Source organism: Vigna angularis, chromosome 6, assembly GCF_016808095.1.
Source record: "Vigna angularis cultivar LongXiaoDou No.4 chromosome 6, ASM1680809v1, whole genome shotgun sequence".
In the NCBI taxonomy this organism is placed as follows: domain Eukaryota; kingdom Viridiplantae; phylum Streptophyta; class Magnoliopsida; order Fabales; family Fabaceae; genus Vigna; species Vigna angularis.
In genome coordinates, this window is record NC_068975.1 from 27,146,691 (window position 1) to 27,167,687 (window position 20,997).

The 20,997-nt window shown below is 37.3% G+C and overlaps 2 protein-coding genes across 7 annotated transcripts in view; both read right to left on the reverse strand.

Annotated features, from left to right (window-relative positions):
• LOC108345529 (uncharacterized) overlaps positions 1 to 20,997 on the reverse strand; it is a 43,382-nt gene that overhangs the window by 9,297 nt on the left and 13,088 nt on the right. For 5 of the 6 annotated variants that reach the window (XR_008250207.1, XM_052879773.1, XM_052879774.1 and 2 more), the window contains 5 exons: positions 20,561 to 20,670; positions 17,869 to 17,973; positions 16,776 to 16,852; positions 16,054 to 16,129; positions 15,162 to 15,383 (listed from right to left, as the gene is read on the reverse strand). Coding sequence is in view for 4 of the 6 variants with exons in the window: in XM_052879773.1 (XP_052735733.1) it covers positions 15,162 to 15,383; positions 16,054 to 16,129; positions 16,776 to 16,852; positions 17,869 to 17,973; positions 20,561 to 20,670 (590 nt within the window). In the remaining 2 variants the exon portion in view is untranslated. Of the gene's footprint in view, positions 1 to 15,161; positions 15,384 to 16,053; positions 16,130 to 16,775; positions 16,853 to 17,868; positions 17,974 to 20,560; positions 20,671 to 20,997 lie in introns of those variants that run through there. The other variant, XR_008250208.1, reaches the window with a different exon arrangement.
• Positions 6,593 to 8,473, reverse strand: LOC128197593 (uncharacterized). Its single transcript, XM_052879776.1, has 2 exons — positions 7,127 to 8,473; positions 6,593 to 6,890 (listed from the first exon to the last, which is right to left on the reverse strand). Exons 1-2 carry the CDS (start codon positions 8,136 to 8,138, stop codon positions 6,853 to 6,855), a joined length of 1,050 nt encoding a protein of 349 aa, XP_052735736.1. The 5' UTR covers positions 8,139 to 8,473; the 3' UTR covers positions 6,593 to 6,852.

Sequence of the window (20,997 nt, forward strand, 5' to 3'; positions counted from 1 at the left end):
CTTGTTAACATTAGTCGGTGCCAAAGCTTTACTAAAATAAGCTATCGGTTGTCGGTCTTGCATCAATACTGCTCCTATCCCTGCCCCTGAAGCGTCACACTCAATTTCAAACGATTTAGAAAAGTTAGGTAAAGCCAATAGGGGAGCTTGAGCCATCACCTTTTTTAATTCCTCAAAGGCCAATAATGCATTTGGACCCCAATGGAAACCATCCTTCTTCGTCAATTCAGTAAGGGGCCGAGCAATCTTACCATAACCCGCAATAAATTTTCGATAATACCCCGTTAATCCCAAAAAACCCCTCACACCTTTGACATTATGAGGTATGGGCCAATTTATCACACTTTTAATTTTTTCTGGGTCTACTGCAACTCCTTGCTCAGAAATTAGATGACCCAAGTATTCTACTTGCCGACTCCCCAAAACACACTTTTTTCTATTGACAATGAAAGATTGTTCACACAGCAGCTCAAAGACTCTCATTAAGTGCTTCAAATGTTCATCCCATCCTTTATTGTAAACTAGTATATCATCAAAGAATACTAGTACAAACTTCCTCAAATAGGGCTTAAAAATCTGATTCATAGACGGAAAGTCGCAGGGGCATTTGTAAAACCAAAGGGCATCACTAAAAATTCATAGTGACCCTCATGTGTCCTGAAAGCTGTTTTATGAACATCTTCCTCCGCCATGCGTATTTGATGATACCCAGATTTCAAATCTAGTTTAGAAAAATAAGTAGCACCATATAACTCATCCAATAACTCCTCTACCACTGGAATTGGGTATTTGTCGGGAATTGTGACTTTATTCAGCTCCCTATAATCCATGCACATGCGCCATGAACCTTCTTTCTTCTTAACAAGAATTACCGGGCTGGAAAAAGCGCAAGAACTGGGTCTGATAATTCCTTGAGTCAACATTTCTTCAATCTGTTTTTCAATCTCCTCTTTATGGTGATGTGGATACCGATATGGTCGCACACTCACGGCTTTTGCTTCTGGCTGCAATGTAATAACATGCACCACATTTCTATAAGGTGGCAGCCCCTGTGGCTCTTGGAATACAGTCGCATAACCCACTAAAATCTGTTGAATATCTTCAACTTGTGTCTTTGATAAGCTTTGCTTCGAAGTGGACTTTTCTCCCAAACTATTCTCCTTCACCACACTCTGGAAAGATGTCATCAACGCTATATGTTGTCCGTGTTTTCTCAGTTTCTGACCTTGTAACTCTAGATATTTGTCCTGCCAAAAAAAACTTAGCATCATCTCTTCCCACTCAAAAGTAACCTTTCCAAACCTTCGCAACCAAGAAACTCCCAAAATCATGTCCACGTCCCCCAATTCCAACACATATGGCTCTACCGTAGTAGAGAATTCTCCTAATTGGATGTCCAACTTCTCACATTTCCCCGCCGTAGACACCCTATGTCCATCTCCCAAACGTACACCAATCTGTTTTCTTTTGTCCACTTTCAACTCCAGGGCAGCCACTACAAGGGGAGAAATGAAATTGTGACTTGCCCCACTATCAATCAGCACTCCCAGGGTTACTCCATTGAGAAGACCCTCTATGCGCAAAGTTGTAGGGTTATTCCGACCACCCCATGGTACTTCCACTTCTGCGAACAACCCCATAGACCCACACTCCAAGTTATGGTCATCTTCCTCTTCTTGTGTCTCACTCGCGATCACCTCCCCCGCTTCATTTACTGTTTCATCATCCGCTAATACCACCATTCGCAGTTGCCGCTCTGTGCATCGATGCAAGGGGTGATACTTTTCACCGCATCGAAAACAAAGCCCTTAAGCTTTCCTGTTCATCAATTCAGAGTACGGCAAATGTTTCGTCCGCGATTTCGGTTGGCGGTCGGAAAACGATCACCTGAAACGCTACTGCCTTGCATCGTCGAGCGTGACTCATGAAGGCTGGAGCCCGCTGCCGATAATGGTTTATTTGATATGCTCTGGGTTGGGCCTAACCCAACGCCTAATTTCCCTAAATGTGGCCCTTGACCCGACCCGGATCCAGACTTCTCTCCCTGACCCGTACCCCAATCACGATTGCTTTTCCACCCTCGTAATCCTCCTCCACGCTGAAATCCCTCTCCTGCACTTCTGCTTCCACGTCTCGAGCTAGGCGCATGGCTTGGAGACGATTCATCGGGTTGAAGGTGCGAACCCTCCGCCGAATCTCCGGTCGCAACCCTCCAATAAAGTAACCCAGATATTGCTCCTCTGGTAAACGAGAAACTTGAGAGGAGATATATTCGAACTCCGCTAGATACTCATCTACGCTGCCCGTCTGCGACAAATCTTTCAACTCCTCGAAAGGATTACTGCTAGTACGACCACCATAACGACCGATCAACTCTCTTTTTAACTTGGTCCACGACAACCCCACTTCTGCTTCTTGTAGAAGATTAAACCAATGAATGGTTGCCCCTTCCATGCTTAGTTTTGCCAATCGGACCTTCACCTCTTCTGTAGAGCCGTGCACTTCAAAATATGTCTCTGCCCTGGTAATCCATCCCACAGGGTCAGTACCATCAAATGATGGCAATTCCACCTTCTTTGTTGCCATCCTGTATTCTGCCCCTGAATTCATATCTGAAAACGGAGATTCTCGACACTCTCCCGCTTGCTCGTTACGCAGCTTAGTCAGCTCTTCCAACATTAGTTGGCGAAATTCCCCCAACGTCTCACGTACAGACACTTCCATCGCTAACAATCTTTCCTCCAATGCGTCGACTCGGTCAGACATTTTGGGTGGCATGGACAACAATGCTAGCTCTTCTCGGGGATCCGGCAGGTCGGACTAATGATAGAAACCCAACAATTAAACTGAATATCACAGGTATATTATTCAAGTATTATGCAGAAGAAAAGTTATGGACTAAAAGCTCTACAATCACCAGTAAAACCCAGAGTGCTCTCACTCCTAACCAGAGGATGACTCTCCTCCTAACCAACTCACCACCTCCTACTCCGTATCCCCCTTCACACTCTATTCTCTCTCCTATAACAGAATTCCCCTCCCCTGGATTCCTGACACGTCATTCCCCTCTCTAACTAACTTCCCTTTCTTTTCCTAACCCCATTTTCTTTCTTCTCACGTAAACATTCCATATTTTGGGCCTTGCTCCCTCTATAATTGTTTCATGTTGATTAACAGGCCCATCCTTATTAGGAGTCCTATCAATATGTGAATTCAAACCTCACTTATAAGACAGTTTTATAAGATTGAATTAGGCTTAAAATTTGTTTTTTAACATGGTATCATATTTATGGGTTAGAGCCTATCTTAGCAACTTAGCAAAATTTATTGTTTGTTAGGTAATAAAGTTTGAATAAACAGAGGAAACAGTCGTGTGACTGTGTAAAAACAGTGCTTAATAGAGTTTTGAAAATTATGCAATTGACATCAATTTTGCCAGGCAGAACTTAAAGAGAGAAAGAGAGAAGTTATGAGCAATTATGGGTGGTTACAAACAAGTCCGAAAATTACAAAATAAAGAGAAATAAAATATAGAAAAAGAGATAAAACTGTATTATAAAACAATAAAGAAACAAACAACAAACAAACAATAAACCTATAACATTAATAGCTTCCCTCAAACTCCAGGTGAGGGATTTGGATGAATGAAATCCATCACATTGGGTTTTGAATGGAGAAACTGAAAATGAGCGGAAGAGACTGGTTTAGTATTGGAAATGTGAGAGACCACAAGTTGCTGGGATGGCACTTGCTCACATACAAAAAAGACATTAATCTCCATATGCTCAGTCTTGGAGTTAAAAAAAGGGTTATGGGCAATAACAACAACACTCTAGTTGTCACTTTTGGAGAATTAAGAGAAAGAAACTCTCTTTTTTTCATATTATTATCTTCACACTAAACACATACTTATACAATAATGAAAAACAGTAATCAACAATAAACAGTAAACAATAGGCTCCTACAGAGCCTATATCTAAAAACATATTACATTTCAACACTCCCCCTCAAGCTGGAGCATATAAGTCATATGCCCCAAGCTTGGAACATATAAATTGAATTCTAGGCCCCCTTAGAGATTTGGTCAACATGTCTCCGAGTTGTTCATTAGAATTGACAAATTCAGTAACCAGTTCCTTTGACAACAACTTCTCTCTAATAAAATGACAGTCAATTTCTATGTGTTTCATCCTCTCATGAAACACAGGATTGGAGGAAATGTGTAGAGCTGCTTGATTGTCACAGTACAGTTTCATTTGCTCATTTTTACAAAACTTCAATTCTTGAAGAAGTTGTTTAATCCACACAAGTTCACATGTAGTCAGAGCCATAGATCGGTATTCAGCTTCAGCACTAGATCGAGCAACAACGTTTTGTTTCTTACTTTTCCAAGATACAAGGTTCCCACCAAGTAAAACACAATATCCTGTAGTAGATCTTCGATCAATTGGACTACCAGCCCAATCTGCATCACAATATCCTTCGATCCGAGTGTTTCCCTTGTTCTCATACAATAGTCCCTGTCCTGGACTTCCTTTTATGTATCTGAGAATGCGAAGTACTGCATTCCAATGATCAACATGTGGATTTTGCATAAATTGACTCACAACTCCAACTGGATAAGAAAGATCAGGTCTTGTTATGGTAAGATAAATGAGTTTTCCAACTAGTCTTCTATATCTCTCTGGGTCTGAGAAAGGTTCACCCTGATCTGTCATTAACTTTTGATTTGGGTCCATGGGATTGTCAATGGGCTTGCAATTTGTCAGACCTGTTTCCTCTAAAATGTCAAGAGCATATTTCCTTTGTGAAATAATGACACCTTCTTTTGACTGTGCCACTTCAATACCAAGAAAATATTTTAGACGACCCAGATCTTTAGTTTGAAAGTGATTGAACAGATGATTCTTTAACTGATTAATTCTAGTGATGTCATTCCCTGTAATAACAATATCATCAACATACACCATGAGATAAACACATTTGTCAGGAGAATAGTGACCATAAAACACTGAATGATCCGCCTCACAACGTTTCAGTCCAAATTTTTGCACCACCTGACTAAATTTACCAAACCAAGCTCGAGGTGATTGCTTTAAGCCATAAAGGGAACGACGCAACTTACAAACTAATCCAGACTCCCCCTGAGCAACAAATCCAGGAGGTTGCTCCATGTATATCTCCTCTTCCAGATCACCATGAAGGAAGGCACTTTTAATGTCTAACTGATAAAGAGGCCAATGACGAATGGCAGCCATAGCAAGAAAAATACGAACGGTACTGGTTTTAGCCACAGGAGAAAAAGTATCACAATAGTCTTGGCCATAAACTTGAGTATAGCCCTTAGCTACCAGTCGAGCTTTAAGGCGATCAATTTTACCAGTAGGACCAACTTTAACAGTATAAATCCATCTACAACCAACAGGCTTCTTATCAGGAGGAAGAGGGACAAGATCCCAAGTGCCATTGTGTTCAAGTGCCTTCATCTCATCAACCATGGCTTGTCGCCATCCAGAATGAACAAGTGCCTCATGAATATTATTAGGAACCTTAGTCGATGATAATGAGGAAACAAAGGAGAAATATGTAGGAGACAAGTTATGATAACTCACAAAATTATAAATAGGATATGGATTGCGAGTAGAACGAATACCTTTACGGAGGGCAATGGGCCAGTTATCATCTGAATCAGTAGAAGGTGAAGATGATGAAGGATCCATGGTCTGAGGATCTGATGCAAAAGGATCTGAGTCTCGAGGATCGTCAGTGTTAGGAGTTCGAGATTGGGTTCGACGTTGATATGTGATAAGAGGTGGAGGAACAATGTTATTTGGATTTTGATTTTGAGGTACTGAATCAGGAATAATTAGAGGATCACATGTTGGTAAAGGAAACATTTGTTGAACAGAGGAACGATCCTCCATGGAGGAAGAAAAAAAAGGTGTATCCTCAAAGAATGTGACATCAGCTGACATATAATATCTCTTTGTGAAGGGAGAATAACATCTATACCCTTTCTGAAGACGAGAGTATCCTAAGAAAACACACTTGATAGCTTTTGCTGAGAGCTTATCAAGACCTGGAGAAACATTATGAACAAAACACATACACCCAAATACACGTGGGGAAACATGGTATAAAGTGTCGTTGGGAAAAATGACAGAGTGAGGAATTTTATTATTAAGAGAGGAAGAAGGCATCCTATTGATAAGAAAACAGGCAGTGAGGACTGCATCGCCCCAATGATGTACAGGAACATTAGTATTCAACATTAAGGAACGTGCAGTTTCAATGAGATGTCTATTCTTTCTTTCTGCAATGCCATTTTGTTGTGGAGTGTGAGGACAGGTTGACTGGTGTAAAATTCCTTGGGAAGATAAGAATGAAGAAAATGCTAGAGAGAAGTATTCCTTAGCATTATCACTTCGAAGAATTTTAATTGTCTTCCCAAATTGGTTCTTAATTTCAATAAAAAAGGACTTGAATATGGACAAAAGTTCAGATCTCTCTTTCATTAAATAAACCCAAGTACATCGAGAGAATTCATCAATAAAGGTTACAAAATAATTAAAACCAAATGAAGTAACACGACTTGGTCCCCAAATATCTGAATGAATTATTGAGAAAGGAAAATCACACTGTGTCTCAGATCTTTTAGGATAGGAAGATCTAACATGTTTTCCTAATTGACAAGATTCACAATCTAAGACTTGGATGTTTTTGAGACTTGGAACCATCATCTTCAACTTGAACAAACTTGGATGGCCTAGACGATCATGCAGAAGTTTGGGGGATGAAGTGGTAAAGCAGGAAACTGAGGAATGAGGTTTTAAGAAATAAAGTCCTTGAGACTCATGTCCTTCTCCAATCAGACGACCTGTCCCATGTTCCTGTATAACAAAAGAATTGGCCGTAAAGGTTATGGAACAATTTAAGGTACGAGTCAACTGACTCAAAGAGATTAAATTGTATGGACAATTGGGAACATATAACACAAAATTTAAACTTAGTGAAGGAGATAAGGAAACTGTTCCAATTCCCTGAGATTTCACTTTTGATCCATTGGCAACGGTAATGAGATGAGGAATTCTTGGAGAAGACAATGAAGAAAATGAAGGAATGTTACCAGAGATATGGTCTGAGGCACCTGAGTCCAGAATCCATGGATTATGACCTTCCACAGATTGAGATAGGCTGGCTGTAGGCACACTAGTCATGACAGAGGATTGGCCAGGATTAGACGGTTTTCCAGATTTGTAACGTAAAAATTCTTCATATTCTTCATTTGAAATTCTGGATTCTAGATCACCAGATTTAGACACATGAGCAACTTTGTCTGGATATCCATGTAGAACATAACATTTGTCTCGAGTATGGCCTAGTTTCTTACAGTATGTGCATTGAGGAGGAGGACGTATGCTACGACCACCACGTCCTCGGTTGCTTCTGCCTCCTCCTCTTCCTTGTGGCACTCCTCTTCCTTGTGGCATTATCATAGCTGATGTTCCAATAACATCGATTGAATTCTCATCTTTCACCAATGGAGGTACTCGAAGAAGTCGAGTAACCAAACCATCCATTGAAGGGATTTGATCACCAGCTAAAACTTGATCACGTACATGATCATAATCGGAGTGTAAGCTTCTCAGAATTAGGACCATGTAAAACTTGTCAAGCTTTTTATTGATCCCTTCTAATGAATCAGCTACAAAGAAGTTCTTTAATTCTTCTACAGCAGCCCGAGCCTTTGCTATATGAGAAACCATGTCATGGTTGACTTGTTTTAGAGAAGCTACTCTTTGGGTTGCATCAAAAAGACGTTGTACATCATTTGCAAAAATATCTTCTGCCCTCTTCCAGAATGATGAACATGTTTTATAGGGTCTCAAGATATCTAAAACCTCTTGCTCCACTGACTGCCACAAAATTGCGCATAACTGAAAATCCAATTTTTGCCATTGAGATTTTTCTTCATCTGGAACCATAGAGATATCTTGTTCTAGATGATCATGGTGTCCTTGACCAAGAAACCATAATTCCACTGCAGAAGACCAAGATAAATAATTTTTCCAGTTGAGTTTTGCAGATGTAATGATAGGAGTTGCAGATAGAGAGGAATTAATTGCAGTAGATGCCATTACAGATCGGAAAAAGAACCAGACTTGGAGAGATATTCAACTATTGGGAGAGAGAAAACCCTAGGTATCAATTACACCCACTGAAACAGGGAAGTAAGATCAGATATAGGCTCAGGAGAGTGAGGCGAGCGGAACCCTAGATGCGCGGTGAAATTCCGACCAGCGTAGGGCGGCGCGTGAACAGTACGCGCGCGAGATCTGGCGGGCTGCGGCGGCGCGTGGCAGCGCGTGAGGGCTTTGCAGGGACGGCGACCACCAGGGTTGGGTCGCGCTCACGGAGGCGCACAAAACCCCTAAATTTTCCTGAGAAAATGGGGTACCGGCGGCGGCGGCGGCGGCGGCGACGGCGACGGCGAAAACGGCGGCGACGGCGGCGGCTGGTGGTTGATGGCGTCTACAGAAGAGAGCCCCGGTGCTTGGCTCTTGATACCATTTTGGAGAATTAAGAGAAAGAAACTCTCTTTTTTTCATATTATTATCTTCACACTAAACACATACTTATACAATAATGAAAAACAGTAATCAACAATAAACAGTAAACAATAGGCTCCTACAGAGCCTATATCTAAAAACATATTACATTTCAACAGTCACATATGGTATGTCATTTACCTGGGTCCCTATATGGCCTCAAGTAATCACTTTGTTCACGATTTGGGCATTTTTGGATTTTCATCCAGCAGTTTCGAATGATACAAAGTGATGCTTATTATTCTCTATCTTATCGTCATTCTCCCAGATGATGTATCTATCTCATTGCATATGTGGGTGACATTATTATCACAGGCAATGGTAAAGACGACATTTTACAACTAAAACAATATCTTCCTCAAACATTATCATAGGTATTTCCTTGGTATAGAAGAGACGCAATCCAAGGATGCTCAATGCTAAGCCTGTTAACGCCAGTGGATCCTAGTGTCAAACCTATACCTGATAAAGGAGGAATATAGATCTTGGGAGATAAAAAAAGGTCAGTTAGTAAACTAATTTATCTCATTGTGACTCTGTTAGGCTTCTTTAGTCAAGAAGCCAATCAACACTCTCCTCCTCTCAAGCACACACGAAAAGACACAAAACAGTGTGTATCTTATTGATGTATGAATGAAACAATGTACAAAGAATCACACCAAGGAAGCCTCTCTCCCTCCACTGGAACAAATTTCCAGTCTATACCCAAATGAATACAAAAATGAATAATCCCTCCTGTACAGAACACACACCCTATTTATAAAGTCTCTCTTCCCCTTCCCACTAACTAACTAACTGTCAAACAACTCTTCCCTCCTAACTGTCCTCTCATTTCCTCTTCCTTCAATCCTAAACCCATTATATCATATCACTTTATATCCTATCATTACACCTCGCTGCAGAACAACCTTGTCCCCAAGGTTGGAACCGGGAAGCTTGATCTCATGGCTTCTCTTCATCATCGTGTTATCATATGAAGGGAACACACTGGCTACTACCCTCCAATTCAGGTCTAGAGGCTTGGGTGGTGGCAAATCCTCCTCTAATGACTTCCATTCTTCCTGAATTCTTTTAGCCTAATTTTGTGAAATCCTTAAAATCTCATCTCTGACTTCATCGCTCTTGTAGTAACAACACTTTCGGCACCTACTTCATCTACTTGCAAACTCTCATGTAAAATTTCCACACTCCCCATCCATGTTACTGTTGTCCAACTCTCACATAGAATGCTTCTCTTGTTCCCTTCAACTATCTTTAGTAGAGCTGTGGCCAGATTTTTCCAAGAAAGGTTCTTGGATTTTTTATGCTAGGTCTTGAACCCCTGGACTACATTTTCTTTGTTGTTTGGTTGTGCTTTTGTTGAAACTTTGGTGTTTTGAACTTCAGAATGTTGATCCTCCTCCAATGACTTCCACTCTTCCTGAATTCTTTTAGCCCAATTTTGTGAAATCCTTAAAATCTCATCTCTGACTTCATCGCTCTTGTAGTAACAACACTTTCGGCACCTACTTCATCTACTTGCAAACTCTCATGTAAAATTTCCACACTCCCCATCCGTGTTACTGTTGTCCAACTCTCACATAGAATGCTTCTCTTGTTCCCTTCAGCTATCTTTAGTAGAGCTGTGGCCAGATTTTCCCAAGAAAGGTTCTTGGATTTTTTATGCCAGGTCTTGAACCCCTGGACTACATTTTCTTTGTTGTTTGGTTGTGCTTTTGTTGATCCTTTGGTGTTTTGAACTTCAGAAGCATTTGCTGCCCCTGTTGTTTGACCTTGGGTGTCAATCCCTTTATAAGTGGTCAACTCTTCTCTTTTCACCCATGAAAAAACTGATTTTTCCTCACCATTCCTAGCTCCATTTTTATCAATGGCTTCCTCTTCTCCTTTTTGCTCCCAATTGCTTGAATTTTCTCCTCCACCTGAGTGTTTCATTCCTTTCTTGATGTCTTGCAGAAGTTCCTCTCTTGCTATGTAAACAGACTCAACTGGATTGCTCTCTGACACCATTGTTTTAACCCCAAGCCTCAAGAATTCTTCCCCTTTCATTATTGTTTTGACATTCACACCACAACCTACCACTCTATCTCCACTAAAAACAACAACTTTTGCAACTTTACTTAGAGAAGCAAGAGTTACAACCTTCCCATCATGGTCTTCACCTGATGTATTTTCCCTACCAACATTTGTCATGTTATCAACCCTTACAGCAGTAACTTCTGCAACTTTCTCAGCTGCTGCCACACCAATGTCTCCACATTTTCGTCATTGCCTCCTTCTTCACATATATTTTCTTCTCTCCTCTCTTGCCCTCTAATTCTTGCAAAGCAATCAACACTAAAAACAGCATTTTTTGACCCTCTACTCCTTGATGTGATGGTAACAACATCCCCCTCACAGTATTGGACAACCCCATCCTCTGCGCTGTTATCCGTTTCTCTTTTCTTCTCCCCATTGGTTGAAATTTCTCACTGGAACAAATTTCCAGTCTATACCAAATGAATACAAAAATGAATAATCCTCCCTATACAGAACACACACCCTATTTATTAAGTCTCTCTTCCCCTTCCCACTAACTAACTAACTGTCAAACAACTCTTCCCTCCTAACTGCCCACTCAATTCCTCTTCCCTCTTAACTGCCCTCTCATTTCCTCTTCCTTCTATCCTAAACCCATTATATCCTATCACCCTATATCCTATCAGACGCCCCTTGACATCACATTTCCAACAAGTAATAAGATGCGGTCGTGAGAATTCTAAAGTGTATTAACAAAGCTCCTTGAGAAGGTCTTGTTTATGAAGACAAGGGAAATAATGAAATTGTTGAGTATTTTGATCCTGATTGAGCAAGGTCACCAAGTGACATATGCTCTACCTAGGTATTGTGTTCTTGTTGGAGGTAATTTAAAAGCATGGAAAAAGTAAGAAACAAAATGTTCCAAAATCAAGCGTAAAAGTAGAATAGGCAGCGACATTAGTCACCTGCGAGCTCATATGGCTAAAATAATTTCTCAAAGAACTCAAATTTGAAGAAAGCTCCATAATGCACCATGCAACAACCAAGCCGGATTATACATTGCCTCTGTTAGAGAACTAATTGAGTCAAGAGAGGACGAGGAGGGTGAAGGATCCATGGTCTGGGAAACTAATGGAGAAGGAGCTGAGTCTCGAGGATCTTCAGGCAAGGAGGAAGGTGGTTGAACAGTATCTTGTGCATTCTGAGTTTGAGCTGAAGATGGAGAAGCGGGAATGACCAAGGGATCACATGATGGTGTAGGAAGTATCTATTGAATAGATGAACGATCCTCCTTGGAAGACAAGAAAGGTGTATCCTCAAAAAAGGTGACATCAGAAGACATATAATACCTTCTCGTGGATGGAGAATAACATCTATATCCTTTTTGAATGCGAGAATATCCCAAAAAGACACATTTAATAGACTTGGGAGAAAGTTTATCAAGACCTGGGGAGACATTATGAACAAAACAAGTGCTCCCAAAAACACGTGGAGAAACATGGTAAAGAGGATCATTTGGAAAAATTATGCAGTGAGGAACTTTATTGTCAAGAGATGAAGAAGGCATCCTATTGATCAAAAAACAAGCAGTGAGGATTGCATCCCCCAATAATGAACAGGAACATTAGTATTTAACATCAGGAAACATGTTGTCTCAATGAGATGTCTATTTTTTCTCTCAACTATGCGATTTTGTTGTGGAGTGTGAGGACATGTTGACTGATGTAAAATTCCTTTGGAAAATAAAAATGAAGAAAATGCGGCAGAAAAATATTCCTTAGCATTATCACTTCTGAGAATTTTAATTGTCTTTCCAAATTGATTCTTAATTTCATTAACAAAGGACATAAAAATGACTAAAAGTTCATATCTCTCTTTCATAAGATAAACCCACGTACAACAAGAAAATTCATCAATGAAGGTTACAAAATAGTTAAAACCAAAGGAAGTAACTCGACTCGGTCCCCAAATATCGGAGTGAATGGTAGAAAAAATAGACTTTCATCGTGTCTCAGATTTCTTTGGATAAGAAGATCTAACATGTTTTCCTAACTGACAAGACTCACAATCTAAGGCAGGAATGTGTTTAAGACTTGGAACCATCAACTTCAGCTTAGACAAACTTGGGTGACCCAAACGATCATGTAAAATTTTAGGAGATGAAGTTGAAATGCAGGAAACAAAAGAGTTATAGACAAAGGAAGTAGCAGTAAAGGTTATAGAACAATTTAATGAACGTGTCAATTGACTCAAAGAGATTACATTATAAGGACAATGTGCAATATACAAAACGGAATTTAAGTTTAATGAAGGAGATAAGGACACTTTGCCAATTCCTTGAGATGTCAATTTGGATCCATTGGCAACAGTAACCAATTGAGGAACTTTTGAGGGGTAATGAAGGAAAATAAATGAGTGTTACCAGAGACAAATGGTTCGAGGCACCTGAGTCAAGAATCCATGAACCTTGACATTCCACAGATTGAGAGATGCATGCAGTTGACACACTTGGCACGGGAGGAAACTGACAAAGACCAGTGGATTTGTCAAACTTATATCTTAAAATTCTTGATACTCTTCATTTAAAATTCTTGATTCCAAATTATCAAATTTGTACAGATGCACATTTTTATCTGGAAAATCATGTAACGAATAACATCTTTTCTGGGTATGACCAATTTTCTTACAATATGAGCATTGCACATACCCACTTCGACTACCATGGCCTCCTCGATTAGCTCCTCTCCTTGAAGTGGCAGATAAGGAGAAATTAATTTCAGTAAAGGATGCCATTCTAAATCTCAGAGAAGAAGCAGAACTTAGGATTCCAAAACAGAGACAAAGTCTTATGACTATGGGAAATCAGAATCCCTGTCCAACCATACTAAGAGAAATGAAGTTCATCAGCAGTACAGTGTGAAATCTGGTATTAATGATGAAGAAGGCTCAATATGGAAATATGGAATCTGGTTCCACAAATAATGAAGGGTAACAGCGTTGAGGGAGAAAATCAGCTTGAGGGAGAAAACCCTAGGTACAAACTACAGCCATCGAAACAGCGAAGCAAGGGCCAAAACACGCTCAGGAAGCTCCGGCAAACGATCTGCAGTGGTGCGGTGTCAATCTGACACCGAGAAGGCAGCGCGTGAGGAACACACACCGGAGACTTGCTAGAGAGAAGTGGCGCGTGGAGGAGCATGCAGAGGTTTCTAGGAGGCGACCACCAAGGTTGGGTTGTGCTTCTCAGGGCGAACCTAACCCTTAACTTTGCCTGTCAAAAGGCGACAGCGGACGGCAGCGGCGATACCAGCGATGGCGGCGGAAAGTGACGGCGACAGTGGCGTCACACTGAACCTGGCTTTGATACCATGTTAGAGAACTAACTGAAACATTTTATTCATTCATTAACTCACTTACAAGGTTTTGGTATTCTATATATATATATATAATACAATAGTGGACAGAATACAACCCCACCTCTTAAGTTGGGTGCACACACAAAACAATATAAACTTAATACATTGTCATTCATGAGAGAAACAGAAAAAGAAATCACTAGTTTTGTCAACACTAGTAAACACTTATATTTGCACCAAGTCTCTAAGTGGTCACAGGATTGATGGGTTCATACAACTTATATGCTCCAACTTAAGGGAGTGTTACAATTATATAAATAAGGAATTGATCTTATATAATCAAGAAAATTTCGATTATATATGTATTATTAGAAATGTTTTAATTTATTCTCTTATTATATCTTTATTATTAGAGGATATGATGTCTCCCTTATTATATTGATTCCTTTTTTCTTAAAATAAAGTACTCAGGTTGTCTCAAAAACATAGTTACAACTCAATTTTCCTCTCTTCCCTAGAGTTTAACAATCTCTACATGAATAATCCTCTGAAGTAGAGCTTATGGAAGTTATACATATTCAGATTACTATTCAAAAAGGACGAAGAGCTCTTTGGATTGAAACCAATTTTTTCCTTACTGTGAAATCCTCTATGATAGCTCTTCGGTAACTTCAAAATTAAGCAAGCCATGGCTTAATGTTTTAGAGTCCATTAGAACACAAATTTCAAATTTTCTCATATTAAAGGGAGGGAAACAGGAGTTGAAGGTTTAGCAATTTATGATTTGACAACTTCGGTTTTTTCAATGGATAGTGTACCTCCTTGTATTGTTTGACTTCTTTGGAATATGTGTGGTCTGCCGCTCTTAAATAATATTTTTAAGAATACTGCATATGATTGATACAAGTTGTAGAGTAACTTAATTAGGCTTGCAAATTCTATAGTGATGCTATAACATTCTTTTCTTTGATTAAAAATAAAATCCACCCCCAATAATACATTTACATAATACAATAAAACATACTGCATTTTGACAATTATGATAAATATGCATGTAAAGATGTAGTTTGTGAACTCTGAATTTTGATATACACATCACATTAGTTACAGAAATTCAAACTAGGCAAACAACCATGTTCAAAAGAGAATGTCCAAAATTGTTAAAATGATAAACTCAAACCTGCAAATCCTTCTCTCCTTGATAAGATGTAAGTGTGATGAAAGCTATACGAACAATAATATCAAGAACAAGTTTCCCTTGGTTATGTTCTCCAAAGAAGCAAAGCAAAGTCTTTTTTGAACTATGCTCGTGATGATGACCTGAATCTAATATTTTCTCCGCAATCCCATCAGAAGACATCAAATATGTACGAGACCACCTTGCAAGGAACCATATAATTGACTGCATAGAGCATAAATTTAAAAGGGATTGGGAAATAATAAGTACCTCACCAGAGAGAATCACAGAAAATAGAATTCAACATACTTAATCTCCAAATAAGACAACAATTTAAAACCAACAAAATTGGCTTCTATTGGCGTACACAGCCAAATGTTATCAATGGTAATGTCATTCTTTATTAATTTTTTAAATGACTTGGAAGTTGCTAAACTAAGAATTCTGAAAATAGTCTAGTTCATTATTAGTATATTAATGAACTCTACATCCAAAAGCTTTTTGAATCATGAATCATTATTTGTATCATACGATAAGATTCACAAACAAGGAAAAACTATTTCAAATATATCATATATAACATATATTATGTTCTGTACCACAAATTTAAATCTGAAAAAAATAAAACTTACACTAAAGTCTTGTACAACAAAATCATTATATTTAGAAGAATGAAAACAAAGAAAAAGCAACAAAAGAACATATTATTTCTGGGTTTGAATTGTTAGATTCAAATCGTGAATAAGATTTTGGTCTACCACTGAAATAAAGCAAGAAAACGTCAAAACCAACGTATTCAGATTGGATGTCTAACTGAAACTTATGAATATAGGAGGTAGAAGAGCCAAATTAACATTACAAAAAGATTGACACAATATAAGGTGGATTGACATACCTCCATTAGTCGCGGACTAAAAACTGATGCCCTCATTTCCGGACTGAGGCACTGCTCAGCAAATTTTAAGATTGAGCTGCATTCATGCATAAGGAAAAGGGTCTTATGGATGCATAATTGGATCAGACATTATGCCTAATGCAAACTTCGACATAAGGTATTGTATTCAAATGTTAACTCCGTATCATCAAAATTTCAAGAATCAACTCTTCACTACTATCCTAGGAAGAACCATACCAAAGAAAGCTCTTTAACAAAGACAAAGTTATCAGGCTACTAGAGTAACAGTCATTTATGTGCTCACAGACAAACAGCAAACACAGGCATGAATAAAAAACTGCTTGTACACCATTGACAGTAAAATCAATGTCAATAAAAACTGCTTATACACCATTGACAGTAAAATCAATGACAGAAAAATGAAATACCAATTGTTTAATTACACATTATCATACCCCAAATTTCCTCAAATTCAGTATTCAAGAAGCAAGATGATTATACTTCAACATGTGAATTTTATGAATTTTCTATAAATTTATAAAAAAGAACTAATGCATTAGCACTACCAATTTATTAAAAAAAAATCATGAATTTTAACATAGCCAAGGAAAAAACAAGTTCCAATATCTGAACGAAGTTCACTAAACATAATTTGCTAAGATTCCTTTCAAATAACTCAAACATCAATTTCCAAGCCAGAAAAACAGAAGGAAATAATATACCTGGAAAGTAAAATAACAGGGTGCCTATCTGCTTCAACGAAATCAACAACAAACTGGGTTTGTATCGTATTAGGAACCTAAATATCACAAAATGACATAACCTTAAATCAACACTGCACATTACAGTCAACAATTAGGGATGTTAAACGGGTCAGGTTGGGTAGGATTTGACCAAACCATTACCCAACCCACCAAAATAGTATCAGATTGGGTTGGGTTTATGCATTTTTTATGTTAAACTCAATCTTGAGCCTGTTGGATTGGGCTGGGTCAATTGGTTCAAGATTTTGAAAAGCTTTCTTTTTTGTTTAAAGTTGTAATTTCAAGTATCAACCTAATTAAAAAAATAATACAATCTTTACAAAATTTAATTTGAGACTTCAAGTAAGACAATAAGTCAAATCATAACAAATTTGTCCAAACTAATTTAAAACATGAAAAAAAGAAATATAACATAATTTGTTCATACCACAATAGTAAGAGTGAGTATCGGGTTGAGTTTTGGATTGCCCATACAAAACCCATAACCCAAACTGTATTAGAGTGGGTTAGTTTGGCTTGGACCCAATCATAATTGAAACCCAACCCAATTTAGTCCATTCCAATTTAATTGGGTTGCATTGAGTCGGGTTGTGTCATTGGGGGTTGTGTCATTGGGTAATCGGATCCAATGAACACCCCTAGTCAACATTGCCAGAATGAAAAATAAAAGTTAAAGATGGAAATATTAAAGAAATACAGTTATTTTTTCAGTGCATCAAAATGACAACTATTTATGGTAAGTCCTGTCCCTTTTCCCAAAAAAAACCCTTTTTTTCTTAACAGACTTTTTTCTATATTATCCCACGAGATTTGCAATATTTGCCAATTTGATACACACGAAATGGAAATATAAAAGAAATACCCAAAATTGTTTTTCTGTGTATCAAACTTGCAAATTGTTTACGGTATAAATGTTGTCCACACCCCAGCCACCCCCTGCCTAAGCCATCTTTCCAAATAGAGTATTTTCTCTTTATTAAAACAAAAATATGTGCAGCACGAACAACCAGTTCTAAGTGAATCAAACACGCACAAAATACAAATCACATACCAATGGTAGTTCCCCCTCCCCTTCATCTGCAATTACATGACCAATAATAAGCAACAATGAATAAAGTTCTTCCAATGTTTCAGTCAAGTCGATGATGCCTCTGCCCTACAAATGAAGTGAATAATTTGAGCTGTGGAAATAATTCACAACTTACAAAAAATACGAATAGAGAAGCCAGTGTCTGTATTATGAAGTTTTCTCTTATAGAGCTTTAGCTTTTCCATATTTCAATTTGTTTTATTAGAACGTAACATTTCTACACTATCACTAAAAATTATTGTTCAAAGGAGAAACTATTTTATTATATATATTTAGATATCCAATTGGTATTTATTGATATAAAAAGTATTTTTTTTTAAATAATAACCAAAATGAACAATCAAATTCATCCAAAACCTATTGTCAATTTAACCAGTTTCCAACTTGATTGCAACAAAAACTGTAGTCATGTTTAGAAGAGACATTTGCATCACAATTTTCCACCATTTGATTCCAACTAATCCCACCATCATTTTTATACACTTAAACTCTGATTTTTCCATTTATATTTGGTGTTAGATAATGTACACCCACAAGATGTTTACAAAACATTATTCTTGTGTTTCGATAATCCTAGATCCATGCGATTACATGGGTGGTGATATAGATGACAATGCTAAATTAATGGTGGTTTTGTGTTAAAAGTTGCATTGTATCTTAATGGGTGTAAACCAACAGTGAACCTTTTTCTTGTGAGAGCATCCAAGAAAGATTGATTTATCAATTACGCAGCAACATGTGAAGAGAATATAACATTCTAATAGCAACAATCTAGGGTAAGGAACACGGCTATTGTAAGTAAAGTGCTTGCTAATTATAATAGTTACTAGAGCCCTAGACCATATCTTCCTCATAATGCTTAGAATGTATCGAGTTACAACAGAGGTTATATGATTTTTATTTACTGCAATGGGGTAGGGGTGAAAATAAAAGTAAAGATATTCAAAGCAGTTTCAGGTTTATTGCTATGGGCATTGGGCTTTTAATGAAAATGCAATAAACTAATAATTCTGCGGAGAGAGCTTGTTAGTGTATATATTGAATTCAACTATAGTCAACTTGTATAAATAGTCAAACTTGTACAGCTGTAGGTTTCTTTCATTGTATGTGTTCTTTTTCATTGTACAGCTGTCAGTTTATAACAGCATGAAATAATCTATGTCTATTTATACCTCTTGTACATAATATTCAAGTGTGAAATCAGTTAATAAAAAATATTCTGTTCTTGTTGAGTTTTTCCCCCTCTTTTATTTGTTCAAATTCCCTAAGAGCTCTGTAATTACTTTCCTGGGTTGCTTATCTGATGATAGAGTACATAGGATATGTTTGGACAAACTTCTCTATAAGCAGTTATGGGATAGAAAAATGTAACGATTTTCTGCAAAACCTAAAAATAGTTTATGAAAAAGTTAAAAATTAGAATTCAGAGAAACTATACGAGAGAACTTCTACAAAATTAGTTAATGCATAACCTTATTTTAACTTATAAAGACACCAATTTCACTTTTTCTTCTTATTTTTCTCCCCAATATGTTATGGAGAAGTTAATTCAAACAGGCCCACAGTGTGGCAACCTCTCAACATACATGTTTTCTGTTACATGTTAGTGTTCATTATATTTTAGAATATTTTAAGTCAGTTAATATTCTAGTAGAATCTATACTCAGTTATATAGCTGATATACATAAGAATTACAGACCACTGAATACACAACAAGAATGCTAAATTTTATCTCCATGGAGATTTTCTCCCAATTCCTTTCTCTCTTAAGAACATTTCTTTATAGAATATCTTCCTTAGACTTCAAACATATCCACTATTTTTACATTGCTTTATTCACCTCCTCTAAAAGGGTGTAATGTACATCCTTCTAAATGAAACAAAAAAGAAATCCTGTCTCGGCTCTCCAGCCCCCCTGGCTTACATCTAAATTCTTGGATTCTGAATAATTGTTCATTTTGTTTTTTATGGTGTTAATAACTAATATCAATTTTCTGCAGTATCAACAATAACTGATATCAATCTTTGCAGTCAAAACAATTAATAATATTCAGAAATAGGGGATGGGGTAGAAAATAAACTAATAACGAACAGATCTAAAATATTCATAATAAAAAGTTAATCTCCATAAAAAAAGATAGAGAGAAATCTAAACTCATTCTTTAACACAATCTTTACCATCAGACCATTCTACTGGGATTTTCAAAATTGTGATATCAGATAAATACAGAGGGCGACCCACATCATTTTGAGAGTCCCAAAAATTTGTAATCTATAACCATATATAAAGAGGGCTATGTTTTTTTATAACTACCTTTCTTGTGACTCATTTTTTTACCATTTTTACCCCTATAAATATAACATTTTATTAATTTATAAAAGACTACCCACTATAAGTAATACTTATCATAAAGAAAAATTACATCTAATGTTATTATACAACTATAAAATAAAAATTAATAAAACAAATTTTCTTACACACATTTTTATAATTTTAATATAAATTTAATAATCACTTTTTATTTTAACAATTATTGTAATAATTAATTTGTTAGCTATATATTTTGTTATTATGGTGAGAAAAAGTGAATAGATGTGTTTCCACTAGTCAATAAAGTGCATCTTGCTACCATTCCACAAATATAAAACCAACCTGATTAAGGCGTGCAACCCGCTCGGAAAATACTCTTAGGAGCAAAGGAATTGTAACATCAATACAAGCTCTTGCAATAAGCGCATAGCAGCTTAACCTTTCATCCATGGCTGCAAAAACATTGTAATTTGAAAACAAAAAGGAAATTCTTCAAACCCAAATATGATATCGATTTCTGGTGATGAAAAATCATAGTAATTTGTTATTGTAGAAGATATTTTCACACAAGAACTAAATGTATTCTTAAAGGAAACTATCGGCCTTAAATAAAATCAATGAAATTGAACTGTGGAAAACTATTGCAGCCCCATTTAAGTTAATAGTTCAAATAAATCTAAAAAAAGATTTTGTTCCACTTAATTCTAACTAATACTAATATGGTATAAAAAATAATACAATGACTTGAAAGGATCGATCTCAAAACATTTCACAAAGGA